Source organism: Chrysochloris asiatica, unplaced genomic scaffold, assembly GCF_000296735.1.
Source record: "Chrysochloris asiatica unplaced genomic scaffold, ChrAsi1.0 scaffold00042, whole genome shotgun sequence".
NCBI lineage: Eukaryota > Metazoa > Chordata > Mammalia > Afrosoricida > Chrysochloridae > Chrysochloris > Chrysochloris asiatica.
This window is the reverse complement of record NW_006408560.1, coordinates 19,588,712-19,610,511: the sequence shown is the minus strand read 5'-3', so window position 1 is coordinate 19,610,511 and position 21,800 is coordinate 19,588,712. Positions and strand designations below refer to the sequence as shown.

Sequence of the window (21,800 nt, the reverse complement as noted above, 5' to 3'; positions counted from 1 at the left end):
CGAGGTAGCAAATTAGTAGCCACTCAGTTCTCAACTTGAGAATTACTTATATCAGAAATTTGAGCATGTAGCTGATGAATATCCACAGACAAGTGTATATTGTTCCACAACCTCCTACAATGCTGTTGAATTAAGTTCCAATCAGGTTCTGGTAACACCATTCCTTTTCAATTTGTCATTCCCAGCATAGTAAACCATGTAGTCGTCAGATTCAAAATGGCCAATACCAGTGCATTTCAGCTCACTAATGCCTAAGATATCATATGTTTATGCATTCCATTTCATTTTTTGACACCTTTCAGTTTTCCCAGATTCATACTTTGTACATTCCATGTTTCAATTTTCAATGGATGTTTACAGCTGTTCCTCTTCATTTTGAGTTGTGCCCCATCAGCAGATGAAGGTCCCGCGGGCTTTTCTCCCATGGGCTTTACTCCATTTGCGTTATCATGGTCAGCTCTACTTTGAGGAGGCCGCTCTTCCCCAGTCGCATTTTGAGTGCCTTCCAACCTGAGGAGGCTCATTTTCTGGCACTATATCTGACAGTGTTTCTCTGCTATTCATAAGGTTTTCTGTGACTAAATATTCGGAAGTAGTTCATCAGTCTTTCTTCCTAGTCTGTCTTTGTCTGGAAGCTCATCTGAAACCTGTCCACCATGGGTGACCCTGCTGGATTTCCTAGGCTTCATCCTGGAGGGAAAGGGGTGAGAAATGAAGACTGGGAAATCCAATTGTATTGTGGAAAGTGGGAATTGATGGGCTGGCTCACTGAGACTTGCAAGTTCCATATCCCAGTAAGTCAACATTATTATATCCAAGTTGCATCATTGACTTTCTGATATCCTTCTAGTGGGAACTCCCTGAGTCTCCAGGAAGTATTACTAGTCAAGTTTAAGGCTGAAACTTGTGCCTCCCCAGAGCTTTAGATTGATTGGCCTTGTCTCAGGTAGCAAGATGGAGAAGAGTGCAGAGAGTCTATCTAGGATTGCACAACTTCAAAGATGAGAACTATGGAAAGTCCTTTGGTTTCTCAGAAATGAAATGAACCATTAAAAACAACAAACCAACAAATAAATAAATAGGCAAAACAGTAAGTAAATACATTGGATAGAGACAAGCAGCTTCTTTAGCTTTGAGGGTCAGTGGAACTAAGGTGGAATTCTTAGGTTGAGTCATGCCCAACAGACAACCCTCTTGCCTCCTCCTAGGGAGGAAAGTAAGGAGCTCTGGTAGCGCAGTGTTTATGAATTGGGCTGCTAATTTCAAGATCAGCAGTTTGAAACTTCCAGCTGTTCTGTGGGAGAAAGATGAGGCTCTCTGCTCCTGTAAAGATTTATAGCCTCGGAAACACCCTGTACAGGGTCTGACTATGAGTTGAATTGACTCTATGACACATAACTACCACCACCACCACCACCACAGACCTAAGCAGCAGAGCTGCTTTGGCTGAAGAATCAGGGTAGAAAGCTGAGTTCAGTAAGAGTTCAAAGGTCAGGCAGGGATTTCATTTTTGGAGAAATGGAAGTAGCCAGAAGCAGTGTGGGAGTGGAAAGGGTTGATGGATAGAAAAGTCTGAAGCACAGAGTTGGAGTTTGATGTGGAGGTGATAGCGAGACTAGCTACGCAGTATTCAGTGCCCCTTCACATTATGACCTGAGATTGTGATTGTGCTCACAGGTGGTCTGATGACTGAGAACTTGCCACTCACGGTCACGCTGGTACTCTGATCTCATTCTGACTTTGTGTTCCTCTGTGTTTAAGGCTTCCCACTACCCTTTTTATCACAGACACTCATTTTGATCTCCCGTTCCCTGCCTCATTTAGCCATTGTTTATGACGATTTGCTGTTTTCTGCACATTGGGCTGCATAGCATTGGGAAGGAAAGGATGGATGGGAACATGGTTCTTGCTCTCCACTGGGGGATCATGTGAGCACAGATGAAGTGGGTGGAGCCCTGTAAGACAGTGTATAATCATGCCTCAGATGATGTGGCACCACCTTAGTGCAGAAGGGGCCCAGGACCGGAGCAGTTATTGAAAGTTGGGGTCAGGGAGGTTGCAACTTTAAGTTGGATAGACCAAGTTTCCAAATTCTGAGTGGTGTTTATTAGCTGTGTGGCCCTGGGCCTCAGTTTTCTCATCTGTACAATAGAGATAACAAAGCCTGTGTTCCAGGCCTTTTATATGAGTATGTATTTAGATGTCTGGACTCCCGGTGTGGCACTGTAGGATCAGCACTGGACTACTAATCATGAAGTCGGCAATTCAAACCCACCAGCTGCTTCTTGGGAACCCTAACACAATTACTATGAGTTGGAACTGACTCGCTGGTACTTAACATTTAGGTATGAGAGATAGTACAAGAGGGCGTCAAAAGATTCGTGGAAAAATTCTCTTTTAACTCCATTTTTTGAAACCCCCTAATAGATCTGTAAGGAGCTCTGGTGGCGTAGTGGTTATGAATCTGGCTGCAAACCACAAGGTCAGCAGTTCCAAACTACCAGCTGTTCCACAGGAAAAAGATGAGGCTTTCTGTTCCCATAAAGATTTACAGCCTCGGAAACCCTGTGCAGGGTCGCTATGAGTCGGAATCGTCTCCACGGCACACAACAACAACAACAATAGATTTGTGGAGTCCTGGTGTGGTGCTGTGGGTTAATGCGCTGGACTGCAAACTCGGTTTGAACCTCCACGTTCAAGCTCACCATCCACTCCTTGGAAACCCTATACAGAGTTGCTACGGGTCGGAACGGACTCGACGGCACTTAACAACAACAACAATGTATCTGTAATGGAGTACTGGTGTAGCACTATAGGATAACTACTGTACTGCTAACCACAAGGTCAATGGTTCAAACCCATCAGTCACTCCTCAGAAATTCTATACAGAGTTGCTATGAGTCAGAAGTGACTCCAAGGTACTTAACAACAGTAACGTATATGTAAAGTGCTCAATGAATGGAAAGTATTCTACTTAGGGCAATACTTATTTTAATCATCACTACTGAATGGTGACAAAGCTTGGGGTTAAATAGAAGGAATTTACAGGGATGGGATTTGCATGACATGTGGGAGACACTGAGTAGAATTTTAAGAACCTCCACTTCCTGAAAATATGTAGAGGTCAACAGAGTCAGGTTCTGTCAAACAATCAAGTTGAAAAAAGGCTGGAAAGAAGCCATTTAGTTAGAAGAGGCCCTTGATGACCCTTGAAAGAGCAGCTTCAACAAAGGGTGGAAGCCAGAGTGTGTGCAGTGCATTGTATTTCTCTGTCCCTCTATGCTGGGGTCTTTTGTCTTATTTCTTTCTGCTCTGAGTCTGTCTGCTTTTATTTCTGTCAGGACATGGAACGAAGGCACCAGGAAAAATTAAAGATGCAAGCTGAGATCAAGCGCATCAATGATGAAAACCAGAAACAGAAAGCAGAACTGCTGGCTCAGGAGAAACTGGCAGACCAGATGGTAATGGAGTTCACCAAGAAGAAGATGGTAAGGATCTGGTTTCTGAGGCCTCAGAACATCTGAATGTAATGGAATGTTTGTCTGTCTGCTTCAGGGAGAGACAGGCCTGAGAACTAAGGGAGCTCCAATGGAAGGTAGCCATCTCCTCATTCTAAAATACAGGCCCTTAATTCAAGGGCCTACCTTCTTTTTCTCTTCATCTTGGCCAGTCTGCTTGCTAGCAGAAGCTAACCTAAAAAGGAATCCAAATTAGTGTGTTATTAGCCTTGTTAACACCTTTGATTAGGAGTTGGGAGGAGGATCATGTGCAGGTAGGGAAGAAAATTAGAAGTATTGGTGAAAGTAAAGTTTTTGTGGATTCCTTATGACCTGGATAATTATATCCCCAGTAATCATGAGTCAGCTGCCTTGTGAATTTCTTGTGGAATTGGGTGTCCTGTATTAGGTGCTAGACTCAGAAAATAGATCCTTCTCTCCCTCTACACTGTAGGACCTATAGGAACAACTGCACTGTGGAGAAGAGAAATAGGCACAGACAGTCACAGATGGATGTAGCTCATGAATGTGTGCACCCATTCGGGGCAAATTTGAGTAGTGAAATGATTGGGATCTGAGGGGAATGGGGCTTAAAAAAGGTTGAAGGTTGTTAAAGTACAGTTTAGCTGGAGAGAGTGGGCATTTGTGTACACGAGGAAGCACCTGAGGTGGCGGGAAAGTTTTTGAACTCTTCATGTGTTGAACCTGTGTCCTCTGCTGGTTTCCAAGTCCCATGATAACAGAAAGCACTTTGTACATCTCTTGTGCGCCTTTATGGAGTCCTGGTGTGGCCCTGTAGGATAAGCACTCCATTACAAGGTCTGTTTGAACTGCGAGGTTGGTTGTTCAAACTCACCAGCCACTCCTTGGAAACTCTATACTGCGTCAATATGAGTGGGAGCCGACTCAGTGTCACAACATAGTAGTTTAAGGAGCCCTGGTAGCATAGTGAATTACAATCTAGGCTGTTAACCAAATGGTCAGTAGTTCAAATCTACCAGCTGCTCTGTGGGAGAAAGAAGAGGCTTTCTGTTCCATTAAAGAGTCTCAGAAGCTCTACACAGGATCACTATGAGTTGGAACCGACTCCACAGCACACAACCACCACCACCACTACCATACTAGTGATTCTTAGCCAAGGGCAGACAGAAGGTGTGAGTATAATTTGAAAAGGCGTGTCTGATATATTTCTTTATTCCAAACACAAGCCACAGAAAATAAAGCCCCAAAAGTTGATATATTGGCCTTGGTTTTGACTTTGTTATTAGATTCCAGGGATTTGCGGGCACTAGAATGAGAAAGCAAGACTAAAGACACAGATGAGTGTACATAATAACAATGTTTTAACTACCATTTATTGAACACTTAGTCTGTGCATAGGCCCCCTGCTAAGTGCTTTATGTATGTTATCTTACTTAATTCTTATAGCAACCGTGCGAAATTATCATTAATTGATTAAGAATGTATTGACAGTTTCAGTGTATGTCTATCAGATTAGGCTCAGAAGTAAAGTACCTGGAATAATGCTGTGTACATCATCTATAGCTCTGTAACTATGTAGGAGCTTCAAAAAGTTCATGGAAAAATTTCCATTATCTTATAATTCCATTTTTCCACAGACTTTTTGAAGCCCCTTCATACTTCCCTGAATGGGTTAAGGTGGTGGTAATCTAATTGATGATGTGTGGGAGTGGGTGAGCAGGTTTGCTGACTACAGTAGAGACTCTGTGGTGGAAACAGTAAGAAAAGACGGTGCTGAGATGATGGAGAGCTGAGAGCAGTTGGTAGGATGCCTTGAACCTTGGGCAGAGCCAGAAGTATGGAATGATGAGAAATCACCATAGATTTCTGAGCCAGAGAAGAATGTCTTTGTCTTCATACATGGGAAGGACATAGGCAGGGTGAAGCTGGGAGAGGTTAAAGACTGCAAAGGGATCAGGAGCTTGGCATACCCACATCCACTGTAAGCATCCTCCCCTGAACTCAAGGTGGCCTCTGTTCTTGCAGTCAGGACTCTCTTTTTCAGAAATACAGGCAGAGATTGGTTGTGGAAGCATCTAGAATTCCCTGCCTGCCCTGTCACCCAGGACAAGGTGGAACAGAGCAACTGGCTTGACACACAGCTATGCACGGCTCACAGTCAGGCAGCTCACTGGGTGGTACAGAAGAAGCTGGACAGGTAGAACAAGGGGCTAAGGAATGCTCTTCATGGAAAAATCTCATTTCCTCCCATCCTGCCCCATTAGCTGGGGTTAGTACATTTTTAGACATGCCTTTTATTTTAGAGGAATGGTTGTTGGTTGACGTTGAGTTAGCTTTGACTCACGGTGACCCCATACACAACAGAATGAACCATTACCCAGTCCTCCAACCTCACCACTGTTGGTGTGCTCAAGTATGCTGCTGTGGCCTCTGTGTATCTGAGTACCTTCCAACCTAGGTGGCTCATCTTCTAGAACTATATCAGACAACATTCTGTTTTGACTCATAGGATTTTTCATTGGTTACTTTCCAGACATAGATCACCTGACCTTTTTTCCTACTGTGTTAACTTAGAAGCTCTGCTGAAACCTATCCACCATTGGTGACCCTGCTGGTATTTAAAATATTGCTGGCATGGCTTCTAGCCTCATAGCAACAGGCAAGCCACCATAGTATGACAAACTGGCAGACAGCTGTTGGAGAGAAGTGGTAAAAGGAATTAATTATAATGGTTCACATCCTAAGCATCTGCTAAACACTACGGAACCGCCCAAAGCATGTTTGGTCCCTTGCCCAGGGACTAATGAGATGACCTCCATCCACTGTAGTTTATAAGACAGGCAGGGAATTATACCGTAACTTCTGGAAACTTGGTCCATTGACCTTCTGTGATGTCGTGGAAGGAGCATGAAATTTGAATTCAGGACACCTGCATTCAAATTGTCTTGTGGTTTACTAGTTATGCAATCCTGGCCAAAAGATCAGCTCTCTGAACAGCAAGCAGTCTTCTCATCTGTAAACATCTATCGCATGAGATGCTGTGAAGGCCCGCTCAGAGAATACACCTGAAAGCATTTAATAAACAACAAAGCCTTTGGGCAAATATTAATTGTTTTTTGTCTAGGTATTGCTAAGTTCAATGTTGCCGTGCCTTAAAAGGAGCCAAAGGAACCCTGGTAGTATAGTGGGTTACTCACTGGGCAGCTAACCACAAGGCAAGCACTTCATATCTACCAGTCGCTCCTCAGGAGAAAGATAAGGCTTTCTGTTCCTGTAAAGATTTATAGCTGCAGAAATCCTACACAGGGTCACTGTGAATCAGAATTGACCCCTTGGCTTACAACCACCACCACCACCACCACCAAAAGGAGCCAGGAAGTGGGAGGGGGAGGTGTATGGGGCAAATCTTTGCAGGGACTTTGTTTCTCTTTGCAAGTCTGAGGTTGTTGGTGACTACTGAGTCGAACCCAACTCATGTCAACCCCATAGTGTACAGGGTAGAATTGCTCCATGGAATTTTCAAGGCTGTGATCTTTCAGAAGCAGTTAACTAGGTTTGTCATCCAAGGTACCTCTTGGTGGATTTGGACCTCCAACTTTTCAGCTAGTAGTCGAGCACATAACCATCTGTGCCACCCAGGGACTCCTCACAAGGCTGGGTCACCACGAGCGATTCTTTTAGCTACAAAGCCTTTTCTTCCTGGCAGGCTCGAGAAGCAGAGTTTGAGGCAGAGCAGGAGAGGATCCGGAGAGAGAAAGAGAAGGAGATCGCCCGCCTGAGAGCCATGCAGGAGAAGGCCCAGGACTTCCAGGCAGAACAGGTACTCACTACTGGCTTCCTTCTCTTTTTCTGCCCTCCCAACTAGTCCTTTGAAAGCCTGTGCAATGACCTCTAGGGAGGGAAGGTATAGAAAGGAGAATTCAAATTTCTAGACTCCCGTACTCCGAGGGCCACACATTGGGGCTGCTCCCCTTGTCTCTGGAAGCGAGGATTGAATGGTACACTATGTGCTTAAGGTTCAAGAGAAAGTCTTTGGATGCTACATGAAAAACTTTCAAGCTTAACCACTGAAATGTGTCACCAGAGGACACTGTGGCATCTCCGTCATTAGCAGTTTTTAAAATTAGAAGCAATTGCAGAGCTGCCTGGAAGTGTTTGAGGTACTGGGAAAGAATTGGAATGAGTAGGGTGGAAAGACAAGGTGCCCCTCAGGGTGTCTTCTGACCTGAAAGTTCTATGACAGGATTCCATTCATTTTTCCCCTAGAATAATTTGCTGCCAGAGAAATTTATGATGCTTCTCAAAGCAGACTGCACCTGACAGGTACCTGAAGTTTCTTTGCTCCTTCACTGGTCCCTTTCTTCCCCACCCTCTCATTTCCCAGGATGCCTTGAGGGCCAAGCGCAACCAGGAAGTTGCAGACAGAGAATGGCGCAGAAAGGAAAAGGAGAATGCACAGAAGAAGATGGAAACAGAGGCCATGCTGCGCAAGAGTCGGCTGGAACAGGTGGCTTTCAAGGAGCACTCTTTAGCTGTTCAGGTGCAACGGGACCGAGAAGAGTTTGAGAGGATTCTTCGGTAGGAAGGGCCTGGGAACCTTGGCTTCTTTTCCTTGTACTGCAGCTGGGATGCTCCATATTGTTCAGAGAAAGAGCATTCTGGTCACTTAACAGACAGATCCTCATACAGCTTGACTGGGGTTGGTGGGAATATTCTGATTAGATGGATGGATAAAATATTTTAAAAATTACTTGAGCCAAGAATTTTATGATTTAGAGAACTGGAAAATAGCAGCTGAAAGTATTAAAGGTATTGGGGATTGCTGAAATTAATTACCCAGTAAAGGTGTGGCACAGTAGGATAAGCATTGGACGAGGACTCAAAGGTTGGCAGTTCAAACCCACCAACTGCTCCTCAGAAACCCTATACAGGGTTGCTATGAGTTGGAACTGACTCAATGGCACTTAACAACAACAACAAAGGTGAAAATAAAGGTGTACATATGGACCCTCCTTCTAACTCCTCCCCTCTAAGTTAAGGATGAAACTGCAGTAGGAGAGGTTAAGGAGAGAGAGAAGAACTCTAGATACTAAGGCTGTGAGTCATTAGATCAGAACTTCAAGGGAGGTCTTTGTCGTTCATTAGACAAATATATATTATTAATGCACATAAATTCAAGGCTCTGTGTTGGATATTATGGGAGACATTAGAGATGACTAAAGTACTGCTCTTGTCCATTCACGTAGGAAGGATGTTAGAGACTCACGTTTGGATGGGCCTCACCAGTATTTATCCATCTTTCCTGCCTTACCAGCTCTTTGTCCTTTCATTTTTGTTCTCTCTTTTGACTGAATGATTATTCCAACATTTAAGTGGAAACTAAGTGTTTATATTGCTCACTGGTCCACCTTCTGATCTAAATAGATTGTCAGTAATCACAGCAGCTGTTGGTTTCCTTCTCTGATCCACTTTATACCAGCAGCTCTGCCGCCACCATTCCTGACTCCTGAAGTGTGTTCTGACTCTAACTGTTCTGGCCCACCTTGGAATGACTCCTTTTTCGCTTAGATTCAGATTCCATGTGACCAGGATTTGTTAAAAGGAAGCAAACCAAACAGAGTTTAAATTGGAGAGGTGGGGTGGGTACAAAAGCTGAGAAATGATGTTCAGACAAGTAAAGCCCGAACTGTATGGGCCAGTTTCTTGGTCTATGTGCTCTAGGTCCTTCATCACGGTACAGTTTAGGTCAATTTCAGAGCAGGTCTGGAGGAATCTCAGTCCTTCCCAGAACCAGATTCCTTGTCTTTTACTGGACTCTAGCGTGTCCCCACTGTCTGTGAAGCCCTGTGGCTCTGTACCTTTCCCCTGCCCTCAAGGGTCGTAGCATGGTTTCTGGACACTGAAGAAGGTGACTTCCTAAATGGACCCAAATATTCTGCCCCTGGGCTCAGACTGTCTTTCAACTATCTTCCCTCCCCTCTTAGCTTCTATGCCCTTGGATAATCTGCATTGCCTTTAGCAGGCACTAATAGATGCTAATGGAATGGAATTAAAGTCCCCCTTTTGCTGCTGACCCATTTGTCTGTGCTTTGTTTGTTTGCCTGAAGCATGAGCTCTAGCCAGTTATTAAAGCTGGAGCAACCCTTTGGAGAAGTCAGCTTCACCACTTGTAGGCTACCATCTAGACCTAGTGTCTCCAAGGCCACGTGACTATCATGGTCAGTGTCTTCACTCTTGGAGCACCTCTGCCACCACTAGCAATACAGTTGTCCCTACTTCAAAAGCCTGGCCTCCTGTATATGGACTTCCTGCTTCTGCAAAAAGGGATTCCTTTACATCTCGGTCTGTTGTCCAAGCAGAGATAGCTGATCTATCCTACTCGGTAGTTCTTAAAAGTACCTGGGAGTTGTTAAAAAACAAACACCATACAACAACAAAAACCCCATGCCCGGGCTCTACCTCCACAGATACTGGTCTAAATGGTCTGTGGGTAAAGCCCAGCATCAGTATTTTTGAAAGGTCACAAGTGATTCTGGTATGCAGCCAACCAGGAAGGTTTTATGATCATTACCCTTGTTGTTGTTGTTAGGTGCCATCCAGTTGGTATAGACTCATAGTAACTATGTGCATAACAGAACAAAACACTGCCCGTTCGTGCACCAAACTCACAATCATTGCTACGTTTGAGCTCATCGGTGCTGCCACTGTGCCAATCCACGTATCTGACAATATTCTGGTGCTCTTTATCATGTGTCAACAGTCAGTAACCTGATGCTATCTGACATGTTCCACTGCTGTTCATAAGGTTTTCAGTGTCTAAATGTTTAGAAGTAGTCCGTCTCTCCTTCTTCCTAGTCTGTCTTCATCTGGAAGCTCAGCTGAAACCTGTCCACCGTGGTTGACCCTGCTGGTATTTAAAATACCAGTGGCATAGCTTCCAGAACATGCCACTTAACAACATGCAAGCCAGCACAGGACGACAGACTGACAGAAATGAGTGGTAGGATCACTGCCCTAATCCCACGGAATGGCCAGACCTCTCCCCCATTTGGATTTTCAACTGTTCACCACCCTTATTGGGAGTCTGTGGATAGTACCAAGAGTTCAGCACTGAACTACTAACCACAGGGCTGGTGGTTCACACCCACCCAGAGGTATGTTGAAAGAAAGACCTGGCGATCTGCTTCTGAAAGCTCACAGCCTTGCAAACCTTTTGGACCACAGTTCTACTCTATAAACATGGAATCGTCATGACTTGGAAATAACTTGATGGCACTTGATTTCATTGTTTTTTAAAAATATTTTTACCACCCAGGTATGGCACTGTAGGATCAGCACTGGACTATGAAACACAAGGTCAGCAGTTCAAAACCACCAGCTGCTCCTTGGAAACCCTATACAGGTTGCAATGAGTTGGAATCGACTCCATGGCACATAACAACAACAATAACAACAACAGTTCTCTTGGGACACACATAGGCACCCCATTCTACATTTACTCCTCCACCTAGAAGATGTGAAGCAATAAACAGCTTTTATACATGTTGTAAGACAGTGGTAGTACAAGAGGAGAGTCTGGATGTTATCACAGATGTCCGAGGAGTTGGGGTTTGTTATCTAAATAGTGAGGGGCAAGGAGGCCAGCATCTGGTAGCATAGTGGTTACGAATCGGGCTACGAACCTTAAGGTCAGCAGTTTGAAACTACCAGTCACTCCGTGGGAGAAAGATGAGGCTTTCTACTCCCGTAAGGATTTACACCCTCAGAAACCCTGTACAGGGTCACTATGGGTTGGAACTGACTCGAAGGCACTTAACAACAACAACAACAATATACATGTAGGAAGACAGTGGTAGTTCAAGAGGAGAGTCTGGATGTTATCACAGATGTCTGAGGAGTTGGGGTTTGTTATCTAAATAGTGAGGGGCAAGGAGGCCAGCATTCTCATCTGATTAACCAGGAAGGCTCTGTGGAAGGTGTAGCATTTAAGGAGATGTCTGAGTGTTGGAACAGAGTTGCTGGAGTTGAGAGGATACCTCGTGATGCTGTGTCTGGGAAGATGCTCAAGAAAAATACGTAAGGGAAGGAGAGCTTTCAGGGCCTTGGTTGGACTGAGCAACCTTAAGGGGAAGGCAGGTAAGAGATCCCTGGCTAAAATGGCTTTACTTTTTTCAATTACATTGAGAAAAAAATTGGAAAATTAGCTCATGGCCTATAATTGTATATCTTCTGAGAGTTGAATATATTTCATCTGAAGTTTCTGAGCCTATCTTGTTGCCACTATGATTTTCTCCCTGGAGTTGAGTTCTGTGACACATTCTTGGGGAAGAGGCTCTGAAGAGGAACTAGGGAAGATCAAGAAGAGAACTAAAAGATAGCAGGCCCAGCTCCATCCTTCCAGCAATCAAGCATCCAAAACTTTACCACTTCTTTGAACAACATTCCCTGGTTGGTTTTGTTAATGTTATTAACAAATATTGTTAATAAATAATATTAACAATATTATTGTTCAGGAAAGGGTGGTGAGAAAGAAAGGAAGAAAAGAACAAATCTTAGAACAGCTGGAGAGGAGTTGTGCATTGTTGTAAGCGAGAAGACTAAGAATAAAAGTTCACGTTGGGTGAAACCCTGGTTGCAGGACCAGCTATATCATTTACATGAAAATGTGGGGTTCCTGGCTCAAAAATTAAGAATTTCAAAATGGTGATGGTGGAACCTTAAACCAAGCTCAATTCCTTCTAATCTTGGGGCCCTGCATGACTGTGTGGGTCATTATGTTCATGAAGCTAGGTGGATGGGGGTGCCCGCGTGGTAGCAGCCAAGCTGTGGTAGAAGGCATGGGCATGGTGGGCTGTGTTCTCTGAAGCTCATCCACTGGAGGCACCTCAGCCTCACCTATACCATTCCCTGTGTGTCCTCTTCCAGGGCCCAGAGAGAACAGATTGAAAAGGAACGGCTGGAGGAGGAGAAAAAGGCCACAGGGCGCCAGCAGCATGCCAACGAGCTCAGGCGCCAGGTACGAGAGAATCAGCAGAAGCAGGTGCAGGAACGGATTGCTACTTTTGAGGAGGGCCGGCGCCTCAAAGAGGAGGCCCAGAGGCGTCGTGAACGCATGGATGACATCAAGAAGAAAAAGCTTGAAGAGCTGAGGTTGGTGGGAGCCCCTTGTCCTCTCAGATTCCCTCCCCTTCCCTGTGAGAGGGCACAGCAGACTGGACAGTGAAGGGACTCTCTGATGCATATGCTCATGGACCATCCTTCTCTTGTCTCGAGGGACCCCAGCAGGAAGTCCTGCTCTTCCTGGCTCTCTCAAACTCTATGGTGGGATGCCCGGGCCTTGATAAGAATGTATTTGGGTGGGGGCTGTACTTTAGGAGTAGGACCAAACTCCCCACTGCCTCCACTCAGGTCTGACATCATCCCTCATACCTTCCTCATGTCCTCCTTTCCCCCACTGCAGAGCCACTGGTCTTCCTGAGAAGTATTGCATCGAAGCTGAACGCAAAGCTAACATCCTGCCAGTCACCTCTGTGAACTGACGGGGGAGGGGGAGGTCTCTGTGCCCTGAGGGACACCTTCAGGGGACAGATTCTGCCCAGTCTCCTGGTGTCTCTATTTGCTGCTAACCTAGATGTTTCATAGCTACAGATTAAATCTATTCTTCTCTAACTAATTGCTCAGCTTTCTTTGTGGGGATGTGGTTGCTACTGGGTACTGAATGTGGAGGGAAATCAGGTAGGAGAGACCAGGTTGTAGACACGGTGATGCTCAGGGGGAGGGGGTGTTACTGGAGCTCTTTTGTGTCTGGGTCTCTAGCATGACCAACATTTGTAAGCCAAGTGGTCTTTTTGTCTTGGTGTCTCTAGGCCTTTTTGTGATCCCTCGCAATGGTGTCCTCAAGTCCACGTCCAGCACAGTCTTGTCTCTGCCCCTGTCTCATGCTCAGTTTGAGAGGCATTTCAGGGCACTAAGAGAGGGGAGCTAGAGGTGCTCTCTCAGAGAGGGGTTGGGGTAAGGGCTGGGCTGGGTGGAGCTGGGGAAGAAGGTTCCAGGGCTGGGCCTGAGACTGAGCTCTTAGCCTGCTCACGCTCATGACTCAGACCACATCTGTGAAGGGGTGATGTTTGAACCTGGGCTTGCTTCTCTTGTCTCAGCGGTCTTCTACCAGCGCCCTTTCAACCCCAGGCAGTGCCTCAACATAGACACCTGCCCATTCATTCCCCCATTGGGGCAGCTCCTCACCTGCCAGCTCAGTGCTCTCTCTCCCAAACACAGCCCCTCACTCAGGTAGCTGGGCTTTCCTCAGTGGCTCCCAAAGCCACTCTTATCTGTTTTAGTTATTCTTCCTTTACCCCAAACTACTCTTTCATTCACCCACTCAAATACTTTACAGGGGCCTACCATGTTATGGGTCGGAATCAACTCGACGGCACTTAACAACAGCCATGTGCCAGTTACAGTTCTAGGCACTTAGCATGGTATGAGCAGCATTCAGGTCAGCCTATTCTTGCTGCCTTTCCCCAGCTGTTCTCCACCAGATTTCTCAAACCTTCAGAATATTGTCAAACCCTTTGGGAGAGCCCTGATTACCAGGACCCCATTTTAGGCTGAAGTGCCAGCTTCCAGGGATAGAGCCACTTCCCCATATTTATGTCGAGGGCAGGGAGGCTTCATCCAATTGTCATCAGTGCTCCCCACGTCCCGCCTCCCACCACCATGGTGTTCCATTTTGTAAGTCCAGAGCCCCATATGTGTCCCTTGATGGGCCCTGCAGAGGCAGAGGACAGCTGATGGGTGCGTCCTGGGTGTTTACAACGCCAGGTTACAAGGGCTTTGGGCAAGAGTCCTCTTTACATGGGGCCCCAGGAGAGTCAGCAAGCTGCTTCCTGTACTTCTTCTTCCTCAGGACAGTCACAGCTTCCCCAGGTGCCTTGTCCACCTTCCACATCAGGGAGGACTGTTGCTCCATCCAGACAGGCAGTCCATCAGCCGCTTGGGCTGCTCCCAGTAAGCCTGCTACCTAGGGTACCTGATATCCTCCTCTCTCAGGGTACCTGGAAGACCTGGTGCCCACCTAGGATGGGAGCAGACACTGCATCCCTCACAGCTAGCACAGTAGCTTACCTAAGTTCACATTTGCTGTTGTTAATAGTGTCTGTGAGTTAGTTGCAACTCATAGTGAACCTCTCTCTATAGGATTTCTGAGGAGTGACTGGTGAGTTTGAACTGCTGACCTTGCCTAGTGCTCAGCTAATAGCTGCAGGAACCAAGGAGCGAGTGCTTAACCTATTTTAGGGAATCTTCTTGCCCAGAAAGGCCAGAAAGAGCCCTGCGGGGCCTGGAGTTTGCCCAGCTGCACACCAAGGACCGGGAGGGGCAGGCCCACTGGAGCACATCAAGCAGAAAGAACTGATTGTGGCTCATGAAAAGGCAGGTCTTGTGGCACCTGGCAGATCCCAAGCCCTAAAACTAAGAACATTCTGACAGGACCTGGACATGGGGCAGTTAGAGGTTACATAAACAAAGATCTGGTTTCAGAGAAGGCAGTAAGTATATAGCCACCTCTGAGCAATAAAGATGGTTTGGGAGAGAATCCGAGCGCTGCCCAGGTGGTGGTGCCTGAGCTGCCCACTCTCCCTCCATGTTCCTCAGGGAATCTCCGTCTCAGAACTGGACCTTGATGCTTATACCACCGTACTCATCAGTGGCATCACTAGGGAGCTGCAGGGTACGTGTGGACCACACTGGGTGACATTCTTTTTTATACAGTGTTTCAGCAAAAATTTTTGTGCATTTTCAGAAAACAAAATTACATATATCTTTTTAAATAAAAAAAAATATTTCTGTAGTTAGTTAAAACAATAAAAATATTTTTGTGAGACCAGCTTACATGTATCAATATACTTACAAGGCTAATATGCCTCCATACTAATTTACTTTCTGAACCTTCTAATGCTTTCTGGGCAGAGCTGTCATTACCATGTCAATTACAGCGATGCTTCCAATCACGCACACTTGGTTTTTGTTGGTGCCGGTGTTTTTAAAGTCACTGATTTGTTAAATTTTCTAGGGCTTTAACTACAATATTGTGGTAATTAGTATTTGTGAACCTATATCAATATCCCTTTTGAGAATGAAGTCATAATTAAAGGAAAAAGAGAAAACCAAGATGTCTGCTTATACCTATAATGCTGTACCTAACAATGCAATTCACTGTAGATAGATTTTTAAAAAAATGTTTTTTTATTGTGAATTGGGTAAATGTTTATGGAGCAGAACATTAGTTTTACACCCAACAATTCAATATAGATAGATTTTACACAACAATTTTGGTTTGGATTAGTGCCATCTAGTTGGTTCCTACTCATAATGACCCTGTAAAGGGCTTCTGAGCTATAAATCTTTGCAGAAAACCTCATCTTTCTCCCACGACGTGGCTGGTGGACTAATCTAAGAAATATATTTAATCAATTTACAACTATATTATAATTAAAATTGATAATAAACATTGTTAAAAAACTCTGTATAATCTGGTATGGGAGAAGGTCCATGGGGTGTGTTGTGAGTGTGTGACATTGTGAGTTACTGGACTGGGTGACACCAACCCTAGAGATACCACTATCACTGATCTGAGGGAAAAGGTAGGGGAGACTTGATACAATTGCTCAGTATCCCTGAGAAGCCGTGAGCAGCTCCCTCAGACTCAGGCTGGTCTGACTCATCATAGGAGCCTAGACATTCCTAGAAGTGGGACAATCCTGAGAGGCAGGAAGGCAGCTGGAGTGTGCAGCTAGTGGCTACATAGGCATTATTTATCTTCTACCCTTCTCACTCAGGGCAACAAGTGGGGATAATTACAGGGGAAAGGTCCTGGCTTTAAGTAGGAACTGGTGGAACCTGATGGTAGGATGCAGGAGCCAGCAGGAGACTATGTAAGCCCAGGTTACAGAGATGGGGGTGCAGGCTGGAGACAAAGATGGGAAAAAAACGATTACTCTTGTGAGGACTCAAATGGGGATTGGGTTCAGGAAGAACCAAGACTGTATTACTGCTAGAGGTTGGAGCTTTGGATAGGTGGGGATTACTGCTAAAAATGGCTTCAGCTTCAGCTTCCCATCACCTCTCATGTTCAGAGGTGAAATGAGCCCTGTACCCCCCTTCAAGTCACTGAATCAGCTTAGAGTGATGGGGAGGCTACAGTGGAAGGGATTGGTGCTGGGGAAACATGGAGATACATAGGAAGTTTCCATGATATATTGTCTTTGTAGACAGGGTGGGAATGTCCAGCCCAAGGGCTGTATTGTTGTTATTGTTAAAGTGCGATGGAGTTGGTTCCAATACATAGCGACCCTGTATAGGGTTTCCAAGGAGCGGCTTGTGAGCTTGAACTGCTTACCTTGCAGTTCAAATCAACTCTGCAGTCCAGCACATTAACCCACAGTGCCACACCAGGACTCTGCAAAAGGCCTACAAAATCATTTGGTCTGGCCCTGCCAAGGCAATTGCAGTTCCAGCCATTATATTAGGGGTGAATTGATGAAATATTTGACCAAATATAGCAGTCTAATTTTTAAGTTGATAATTTTGTATGGCCTGTGAATGACATTATAAATTTTGGCAGAAAAAAGTTACCCGCCCCTGTTGCAGATGAAAAGATGTTAGAAGCTCGCACATGCAAAAAATAAGAAGCCCAAGCAATTGACTTGGGCTGTATAGGAACCAGATTCCTTTATATCTTAGTACCACATTATTTTATGTATAAAGGCACATGATAGCTTCCAAGGACTTCCCAGGCCCCTTTTCTCTGGTCCTTAGACCTTCCGACCCTTGTAATATCAGACTGGACTGGTCCAGCCTGTAATCCAATAGTTGGACTTCACTTTGGAGCGCCGAGTCAGAGCTGCAGGTTGTTGTCTCCCAGGCAGGTACCCTCCAGGCTTCTGGCTGGACTCCATGCCCTACCTGCCTTCATGTGCCTGCTGTGTGCTTGGAAGCGGTCTCAGAATCTTTGCACCTGCTGCGGAAGCGGCCCAGGTTGGGTGTGACTCAGCACATTGCCTTGGTAGCTGAGCCAGGTTGTCCCTGACTCAGTGGAGGTGCTGCCATATCCTTTACCAGCCCTGAGAGCTTCAGTACCACCACCTGTGACTCAGGCCACAGTCAGGCATTAATTGGTCTCAGTAAAAGCTCATTGATTAGGCTTAGATGAAAGGGGCTCAGGGAGTTCAAAGCCAGACAGGTCTTTTGGGGTGAGGAAGGGTGGCAGCTGTTTAAGTGATAGTGGAGGGGAGACGCTGGTGTCTCAGACAAGAAGCTGAGTGAGGAGGCCATGGAGGCTGGCCTCTTCAGGAACAGGTAGAAATTGTCCCACTCTCACCTCTCCCAATTGCTCCTTCTGCAAAGAGTGGGAGTCCAGGGAAGAACATGGGAGACCAGAGATCTCCTGCCCAAGGTGACCCACCTCACTGCCCCACGTCTCCCTGCCATACTCTTGAGAGATATTTGAGAAATCATGCCAAGGTTACTGGGAAGATCCTTATTTCAAACATCACTGAAATTTTGTGCTTCAGAAAAGGCCCAATTATTTTGGACTTGACTGGTTTTAAATAGCTCTCACCCTTCCAGCCGACATATTCCCCTCTACAAAAACTCGGTTTTGCTTCCTGCGTTCTCACTCCGCAGCCCCTTGGTCCGGGGGTAGCCATTACCTCAGTGTTTTCTGAGGACTGAGTCTGGACAGGAATAGGGTTGAGATTTGGGGATGACTTTCTCAGGAGACTCTTGGAAAGGGGAGCCAGGGTGGGTGGGGAATGGGAAACAAGAGGTTTGGGGCATAGAGCTAATGGGCTTTTTTCCACGGTCACTGGGGAAAGGCTTTTTGTCCCTGGGCTAGTGGTGGTGATGGTTCCAACTTATAAGGACCTATGTAGGTTTTCCAAGGCTGTAAATCTTTACAGGAGGAGGAGGCCTCACCTTTCTCCTGTGGAGCAACTAGTAGATTCGAACTGCTGACCTTTCGGTTAGCAGTTCAATGCGTAACCACTACGCTTTCAGGGCTTGTGAGTGAGCATCAAATTCCAACAAGTCAAGGCCAGAAAGGATCTCAAAGAGTCTCCGGTGCTTGAATCTTCTTTGTAAACAAACTCCAGTCAAATTGTTGGACAACCTATGCACACCCCAAGAGACAGGGAGTTCATTACCTCAAAAGACAACACAAACCATCTGAAAGCAGCTCTGATGCTCAGAAAAGTTGTTAAATTGAGTCAATGTATGTTTTTTCTGTGCATCTGATGCATGGTCCCTTGGAGATCACATATAAACAAGTCCAGGTTCTTTTTACTTGTTAGCCCTTTAGATACTAGCTGCTGTTCAGCCTGACTCAATGTGGGGATGTGCCTGCAATTCTGGAAACTCAGGGAGGAGTTGTTAAAGGGAGGAAGCTGGGGGAAACACTTTCTGCTAGCTCTCTCCAGCCAATTAACATTTCCAGTGTCCCAGTCTGCCCAGGCTGAGTGACACTCCCTTCAAGCCCCACCCCTCTAGCACTGACTTCCAGCATCCCAGTGTCCAGGCAACAGGGAAACAAACAAGGAGAGGAGAGTGAGGGCTGGTCTAGACGGCCTTAGAGGAGAAGCCCTGAACTAGACACACACTCGCATATCTCTGATGTCTGCCAGCTCCTACAGACCTTCCCTGAGCAATTGCTAGGAGGGCGAACCTGGCATCACCCTGGGGGCTGGAAGCACCACTCTTCTCCTCAGCAAATAGTAAAATCAAAAGCAAATTTTATTTCTACAAATTCAAAGGTCAAAATCCCATTGAACATTTGGATTAATTCATTACAAGCCTCTCTCCGCATACATAAACATGAACATGGCCCAGGATGGTCAATCACAGTGGATTAACCCACCCTGAGGCCCTGGCTCTGATCCCAGTGAGGTGCTCCCGGGTTTGAGTAGAAGATCCCAAGATATCAATTCTCTAAGGAGCTTCCCTCCAGACAATCTCAAAACAATCACTGGATGTCTTTTCTGATTTGATGCTCTCCTCAATCCAAGTCTGGCATGACTCTGGTTTATTTCCCTAAGTCTGGAAAATTCTTCCAGTTGCCTCTCTCTACTTCTAGTCCTCCCCTGGTCCAATCCTTAGTGAAGTTTCAGATCTCTGTTTAAATGTCATTCCATACCATGTCCCATAACTTTTTACATTGACTGGTAACTGCCCCTTACCTGGTCTGTCTCCCCTACCAAATTGGATGCGCTGTAAGAAGTTGTTTCCTGGGGCCTAGCACATGTCCCAGCCAAAGCGACACAATTTGTTGGGTTTGTGAATGGATAAAGGCTGTCCTGAAGGATGTGGCTGAGGTGAAGATGACTTTTATCTTTGGGGTCTTTGATTCTTCCTCAGGAATCCACACACTTCTTTATAAAGTAATACCTCCACTCATTCCCTGATAACCATTCAACAAACTGACCACTGCCATTGGGCCTTGCTGATATGGTGGGGGGTTGTTGTTAAGTGTTGTCGAGTCGGTTCCAACTCATAGCAACCCTGTATAGGGTTTCCAAGGAGTAAGCCTGAAGCAGCCTTGCAGTCCAGTGCATTAACCCACAGTGCCACAGCCCCCACTTGGGTGTTGGCCACTCCTTTTAATGATGAGGACTAATTTAGTGCTGCTTGCTCTAAGAATGTGGGTCAGACCCAGGACACCAGTACAAACCTAAGCTCCCTTCTCAAGTCCCCCTTCTTCTGAGATGGGCCAGTAGAAACCACTGGAGCATGTGTCCAAAGCTCCCTCACCTAGTCCTTACCCCAGCCCACACCCTCGAACTTCTCACACATTGACTCACCCTTCTCTCTACACCAGTTGTTGTCCAGTGAACTCCAATTCAAGGCAATCCTGTATGTATCAGAGTAGAACTGTGCTTGGGCAGTAGATTGTCAGACCTTTCTTTGAAGGTATATCTGGATGGACTCCAACATCCAAGCTTTCAATGAGAAGTCGATCATTATGAATTGTTTGTACTACTCAGGGACTCCTCTTTCTATAACTAACTCTAACTCTTCCTTGATAGATGGCACATTCTCCCATCAGGGAGAAGCGCTCCCATCATAGACCTTTACCACTGTTACCTGTCCAGCTCGACTCACTTAACCATAGCCTTACCTGACACTCCTCCAATCCCAAACCTTCACAGAAAGCCAGGTGAAAAGACAGGGACTTGTAAGTGCTTGCCTCTGTGATTTCTTAGGTGGTCCTCTTTCAGATTTAAAATGAAATTGACTGTCCTGTGGTTGGTCATGACTCCTGCTCCCAGGCCCTTCCTTGTCTCATGGGATTTCTCTGTCAGGCAAGTGTGATAGTTAAGGTTTTGTGTCATCTTGGATGGGCCTGGATTCTCAAATGGTTTAGCAGCTAAGATATAGTAATCAGCTTCATGATGAGATCTAATATGATGCAATCACTTCCATGATGTGTTCTGACTGATCAGCTCTGATCTGGTGTAATTATCCTATGTGTTGTAAATCCTCAATTTTGTGTTGTTAATGAGGTTGGATACAATCTACAGGATTAAGCGGCATTTTGAGATATAAAAGGAGAGAGAAGTGAGCAGAGATAGAGGGACCTACCACTATCAAGAAGGATCCCTGGTAGCGTAGTGGGTTATGCACTGTTCTGCTAATCGCAGGCCAGTAATTCCAATTTATCAACCATCCAGTGGAGAAAGATGAGGCTTTCTCTTCCCAGAAAGATTTACTGCCTCGGAAACCCTAAAGAGGGTTGCTATGAGTTGGAAATGACTGGACGGCATACCACTAGTACCACTTCTATCAGCTAGTGGAGTGTTTCCTTCCCTGCATTGTGAAACTCTTATATTCAGGAGAAGACTGATGCCAAGATGTATGGAGAGCTCCAAGGAATGCTGGGCCTACTGATGCTGAAAGGAAACAAGGACTATTCCCCAGAGCCAACAAAGAGAAAGCTTTCCTCTAGTGTTGGCACTCTACATTTGGACTTCTAATCTCCTAAACTGTGAGAGAAGACATTTCTGGTTGTTAAAGCCATTCACTTGTGGTATTTCTGCTTTAGCAGCATTAGATAACTAAGGCAGCAAGTTCTTGGGCCTCTACTCACTTGGAGGGTTGAGCCTGGGTCTCCATGGGAACTTGTGGGAGGGGACTGAGAAGCCCACTGAAGATGTGAGAAGAGAGTCTGGAAATGATCAAAGTGGCAGTCCTGGGGCCCTGGAAGGAGTGGTGAGGAACTTGGGTCTTTACTCAGGCTAGGAAAGAGTTTACAGGTGGGGGAGTAGGCAGGTG

General features: G+C 45.7%; 1 protein-coding gene across 1 annotated transcript in view; it reads left to right on the top strand.

The window, feature by feature from the left end:
* Positions 1 to 13,018, top strand: part of CCDC19 (coiled-coil domain containing 19) — a 36,376-nt gene extending 23,358 nt beyond the window's left edge. The window contains exons 7-11 of the mRNA XM_006861632.1: positions 3,342 to 3,488; positions 7,186 to 7,299; positions 7,864 to 8,057; positions 12,405 to 12,629; positions 12,940 to 13,018. Coding sequence (XP_006861694.1) covers positions 3,342 to 3,488; positions 7,186 to 7,299; positions 7,864 to 8,057; positions 12,405 to 12,629; positions 12,940 to 13,018 — 759 coding nt within the window. The remainder of the gene's footprint in view (positions 1 to 3,341; positions 3,489 to 7,185; positions 7,300 to 7,863; positions 8,058 to 12,404; positions 12,630 to 12,939) is intronic.
* The last annotated feature ends 8,782 nt before the right edge of the window (positions 13,019 to 21,800 follow it).